General features: G+C 41.9%; 1 protein-coding gene across 3 annotated transcripts; it reads left to right on the forward strand.

Annotated features, from left to right (window-relative positions):
• The first annotated feature begins 480 nt into the window (after window positions 1–480).
• gba1 (glucosylceramidase beta 1) lies at window positions 481–5843 on the forward strand. 3 transcript variants are annotated; one of them, XM_070835104.1, is made up of 12 exons: window positions 481–617; window positions 723–869; window positions 995–1186; window positions 1283–1429; window positions 2315–2448; window positions 2533–2705; window positions 2796–2885; window positions 2972–3119; window positions 4089–4313; window positions 4744–4907; window positions 5021–5137; window positions 5212–5843. In XM_070835104.1, exons 2-12 carry the CDS (start codon window positions 797–799, stop codon window positions 5315–5317), a joined length of 1569 nt encoding a protein of 522 aa, XP_070691205.1. In that variant the 5' UTR covers window positions 481–617; window positions 723–796; the 3' UTR covers window positions 5318–5843. The 3 variants fall into 3 exon arrangements, with proteins under 3 accessions (XP_070691205.1, XP_070691203.1, XP_070691204.1); XM_070835102.1 differs by having other exon boundaries at window positions 768–869; XM_070835103.1 differs by having other exon boundaries at window positions 792–869.
• The last annotated feature ends 89 nt before the right edge of the window (window positions 5844–5932 follow it).

Consider the following 5932-nt stretch of genomic DNA (forward strand, 5'->3'; position numbering starts at 1 on the left):
TATTGTACATCAGCCCAAATTCACAGAAAATAACTCTTTTTTTTTTTTTTTTTTCTGAAACTCAACACGTAGTCTTTAATTGCAGGAAGATCACACTCATTAGTATTCAGATGTAAACCTTGAAACAGATTCACATTATTCACTAAAGTGCATTCATTGTGAAGAAAACAGTATTATCTTATCTACAATTTAATGATGTGCAATTAGAAAATGGGTGCAGGATGATTGTTCACAGACAATTGATAACAAAACTAAAAGATATTCCAAAGCTGTAGTTTTTTAAACAGTTTTCAATTATGTTAAAAGCATTGTTAAAAAAAAAAAAAGCATGTTAAAATAAATTTTGAATGAGATCAGAGTAATCAAGTTAACTTCCTGTACTCTGTGTCCCAGTTCATGCTGCAGCGCCACCTGGCTGCTGATTTGTGCAGATTGTTCACGTGACACTCCACAAAGTCACATGACTGGCTAAAAGTACCATTTGATCGCCAGAAGGCACAAGGTGACAGGGAAGTGCTGGTGTAATGGCAGACTGGAGACAGTTGAGGTGACGATCGTGTGTAAATATTTAGATTATTTTGCAGGAGATGCCAGAGTCTCCATCAGGAGCCTCTATGGTGAGATAATCTCCTCTGAAGTGCCCCGAATGACACGACAATGAAATGCGTGTGTGTCAGCTAAATGAAAGGAGCAGTTTACTTGTGTTTTACTGTTTACTGCAGTACCGCCTGATGCTGATTTGAAACGTGTTGTATCCATCTCCGTAGCCTCATGTGGATATCTGTTTCTAGATAAAATGGCGTTGTCCTTGCCATCATTTGTGCTTTTGGGTCTTGTTTTGCTCTCAGCAGAAGTGACCCTCTCTACAGGTAACACTAAACACCACACAACAGCTGCTTTTGCTTGCATTGTCCCAGTGCTTGCATGTAAAGTTGATCACAAAACCTCACACATGAAAAATAAATCATGTTTCTGTGACTTCCTCTCCTTCCAGGAAGTAGTGAGTGTATTGCCAGAAATTTTGGCCATGACTCGGTGGTGTGTGTGTGTAACTCAACCTACTGTGATAGTGTTGGTTCAGCCACCTTGCCTCCTCTGGGCCAGTACTCCTCCTACCTGACCACCATGGCCGGCAGCAGGCTAAAAGCAGGCCAGGGTCAGCTCCAGGTGAACAGCACCTGGGCAGGTGAGTGACCCGGCCTTTTCCTGGGACGTGTGTGATGCTGAAGCAGGCCCATGGTATCTCTTTTGTTGTATGCTTTTGTTTGTGCGTCTCTTTCAGGCCTCAGGTTGACTGTCGTCCCCTACCAGAAGTACCAGAAGATCAGGGGATTCGGTGGAGCCATGACGGACGCGGCAGCCATTAACATCCTGTCTCTGTCTGCTGGAGCACAGGACCAGCTGCTGCGCCAGTACTTTTCCCCTGAAGGTACAGAGTAAAAAGCTGGTAGCCACTATCAAAAAGAAGAAGTAAATGTTCTGTGCAATAGCTGAGTAATTAGATCAGAAAAGGAATATCCAGGAATAAGATGCACAGTCAGTATTCTTGTTTGTCTAATTTTAATGTAAAAAAAACATAGTAACCAGTGTTTCTCGCATAGCAACGGTTGTTCTGCTTCAACGTAATGAAAAATTCATTTCACACGTTCTCTTAGAGGTGTCTATATGTGCAGGTTAGTTTGTTTCCTACATTAACAGGATGGAGGATCATCAGTAGCAGCAACATCTCATACCAGCAGTACATGTATGCGTGTAAAGGAATTAATTCAGTATGTAGATGTGGGATGGCTAATGTGTGCAGAATCACTTAGAAAATATTGAAACTGTTGTTCAAAGGAATTAACTATATTCCACTATTAGATGACACCAAACGCTTTACATGTGTGTAAGGGTAACACTTTACTGTGACTCCCCCTATTGGCACATGTACCATCTAAACAAATAGGTTTTTAACACAGAATATTGTAGTTCTAACCAGAAATAAAGGCATTTTAAGTGTTTATGAATGTACAGTGTTTTGCTAGTACAACTACTATTATATTTTCACTAATACTCTTTTATTCACCAGTATCCACTCTTGGACGCCCTCAAGAGGAATAATTATTGTTTGCATTGCAAAAAAGAAACATTGTACAGAAATAAAAAGACATAGAAAGTATTATCACTCCCTAATATCTTACTTCATATGAATAATCCAAATTATTAATGTAGTCATTTTATGTGGAGGTTTCCAACGTATATAATCAAAATATTTTCCTCTATAAGTTGTATAAATGATAATAGTGAATTATGACCCATGCTGAATGTCTGGCAGGGATCGGCTACAGCGTGGTGCGCGTGCCCGTGGCCAGCTGTGACTTCTCCACCCGTCTGTACACATATGCTGACACACCTGGAGACTACAGCCTGGACAATTTCACACTGGCCCCTGAAGACGTCAACATGAAGGTGTCTCTCCTCTCCTACGCTCACACATGCATATGTCCATCGCTCTGTCATCCTGATCTCTCCTCCTCCTCCTCTTCCTCTCAGATCCCTCTCCTGCAGCGAGCTCAGGCCTTGTCTCCTCACCCTCTGTCTCTGCTGGCCAGTGCCTGGAGCGCCCCTGCCTGGATGAAAACTAATGGTGCACTCATAGGAAAGGGCTCCCTGAAGGGCCAGCCTGGGGGCAAGGAGTATAAAACCTGGGCTCAGTACTACATCAGGTGACATGTGGGGCTCAACCTTAATGTGACGTCACATGTTTTATACAAAGGAAAACTTATTCTGCTGGTCACTTTTTCCTTTCCTCTCAGGTTCCTTGAGGAATATGCTAAATATAACTTGACTTTCTGGGCATTGACCACAGGGAATGAGCCCTCTGCAGGACAGATGACAAACTACAGGTCTCTCATTTTATTACACAGAATTAACCGTCTTCATGGCTCCTAAATTTCACAACAGACTGAGAAACATCTTTGTCTCGCTGCAGTTTTCAGGCTCTGGGCTTCACTCCTGAGGAGCAGAGGGACTGGGTAGCTCTGGACCTCGGCCCTGCCCTGCACGCTTCATCATTCCCACACACACACATCCTCATAATGGATGACAACCGCCTGCTGCTGCCTTACTGGGCTAAAGTGGTGAGTCCAAGGGCAGAGAGATAGTGGGAAAGGTCATGGTGAGGTTTGTTATCCCTGAAGCTGCACTGGTGTAGAAAAGAAATCAGGAATTAATCAGCATAAGAGACGACAATAGATTCATTGATTAATAATGTACAATACAGATTAAAATCAAGTCAAGAAAGATATGACATGATAAAAATGTTTAGATGAATGTTGATATAGGTGTAGTTTGCTACCATACGCTGGTGAAACAGCTGCAGGAATAAAACAGCCTCTTAGATCTTCCATCTTTGGGCTCCAAGTTGCTCTCTGGAGGAAAGAGTCTGAAACTACCAATTTATCAGGAATAAACCAGCTTGTCTTGTGTAGTAGATGAGATAGCTTTTTTTGTTTGTCATAGAGAGGCCGCAAGAATCCACGACAAGATTTAATAAGAAAAAAACAGATTTCTGCAGGGTTAGCCAAGTTAAATTGAAGACTTTTTTTGACCCTTTAATATGACCTAGAACACAATTTAATATCTGTTTCACGGTCGTACCAGCTAAAGCATAAAAACGTGATGGAAAACTAGGAGGTATGATACGGCCTAGAAATATTTGTTATTCTTTGATATTTTTTTCAGTTCTTCCCACCAGTATGTGACAAAAATTCCAAATGATATAATCAATTATATTAATGAAACCTGGACTCAGATGAGCTGCATCCAGCTCACACAATCCACTTTTAGTTTATAGGAGTATAACCTCTCCTGACAACCCACAAAGAACTTGGCTAACACTACTGTCTACAGCAGGCAAGAGGAAATATTTATGACCACTGTAAATTAAATCAATGGCTTTTTAATACCTTCTAAAGAACTTTTTTGACAAAATTCAGTGCTTTTTAAGGCTTTTCATTACCCGTAGATACCCTGAAAAAAGGACATTGGTGCTCTTTTTGGCTTGTACTTTACTTGGAAACTCAGTTTTGTCTTCCGTGTCCCTCCAGGTCCTAAGTGATATTCATGCAGGAAGGTACATTCACGGTGTGGCTGTTCACTGGTACTTGGACAGCCTGGTCCCAGCTGAAATTAGCCTGGGAGTCACCCATGATCTCTACCCAGAGTATTACCTGTTTGGCACAGAGGCCTGCTCTGGCTGGAACTCACTAGACAGAGGGGTGAAGCTGGGAAGCTGGAGCAGGGCTGAACAGTACGCGCATGACATTATAGAGGTAAGATCATCTTAGCTCATACGTGAGACTTGTTCAGTCAGATCCACCGTAACAGATGTGAGATTTGACAAGCTATGAGCTGTTGTTGAAAGGTGAATCTTCCCCCCTTTGATGCTGCAGTGCAGGTTTACAAGTTGCACTCGGCTGCACACTCTGTTCAGAAACTGCCTGCAGGCTATCAAAGCAAGCTAGAACTGGTGTTCTGTTTCTTCTTTCTTCATTTGCTCACAAAGGAAATTGGACTCCCTCCATTCTATCCATTTTGCATGGGTGCTTTCAGACTGTAGATATCTTGAGAATCTGGAGGGATTTGTTTATGTAGATGTGTTGCACTTGTGATGTTTAAACAAAACACCAGACACAGACCAATTGATTCATTTAGACAAAACACAGACTGGATACTAAACTGTGGGTGTTTTCTCCATGGCAGGACTTAAATCATTACGTGGTGGGTTGGACTGACTGGAACCTGGCATTGGACCAGACTGGTGGGCCAAACTGGGATAAAAACTTTGTAGACAGCCCTGTTATTGTGGATGCACAGCGAGACGTCTTCTACAAGCAGCCATCCTTCTACGGCATGGCCCACTTCAGGTAGCAAACTGGGCCGCACATGAGCTTTGTTTGTACTTAATGCCATTTTTCACCTGTTCCACTATGAGGAGGAAGCTGTATCATGAATCCACACAACTCACCTTTGTACACAGTAAGTTCCTGTGGGAGGGGTCTCAGAGAGTGGGCGTGTCCGCCAGTCAGGAAACCCACCTGGAATACTCTGCCTTCATCAGACCAGATGGCTCAGTAGTGCTCATCATACTCAACAGGTACATGAAATGTGGGTTTAATGAGCAAACGCCAGGAAATTAATTCTACTGAACGGTGTGCTTGTGTTTTGTAGGTCATCCTCAGTGATCCAGTTTGAAGTCTGGAATCCCGCTGTGGGCTACATCCCCTCCACTGCGCCGGCTCATTCATTGCTCACACTGGCCTGGAACACACACTGATCATTAATACAAGTTCACATACATTTGTTTCAACTGAACCACATTACAAACATTTCTATGCACATTTTAACACTCCACAAAAAAGTAAGCCTCTCATATTGAAACTTTCTCATTACCAAAGCAGTTATTTCTCACACGCACATTTTTCTATTAACTGGAGGGAGATTATTTTTATCTGCCGTGCTTTTCTGCACAGCTACGGTGATTTCAACGGTCACTTAAATTAACCTCAGCAAACGGGAATAACCTCAGCTCATTTGATTTTCATTCAGCATCCTAAAATACTTTTTTTATGCACTGATTCTTATCGGCAATGGTATGTGAAAGTAATGAATGTTTTGGCTCACCAGAATGAGCTGTGCTGAAGCGCAGCTGCTGCCTTGATTTCCAGTTAATAAGATGCTTGAAGTGTCCTCACTGTGTCACATCTCTGAAGAAATCATATAAATAATGTACAGAATTTTTAAGTTCATTTTGTTGCTATTTAATCTCTTAATTTTAAATAAAGTTGTTAAAATATCCCGAAATTAAATGTTTTAATCATCTTTGGGTGCAGAGAGGATATGAAGTCACCAATATGTTTATCAGGTTGTGAACAGTGACAATGAAACTATG

This window comes from Pempheris klunzingeri, chromosome 8, assembly GCF_042242105.1.
Source record: "Pempheris klunzingeri isolate RE-2024b chromosome 8, fPemKlu1.hap1, whole genome shotgun sequence".
Lineage (NCBI taxonomy): Eukaryota > Metazoa > Chordata > Actinopteri > Acropomatiformes > Pempheridae > Pempheris > Pempheris klunzingeri.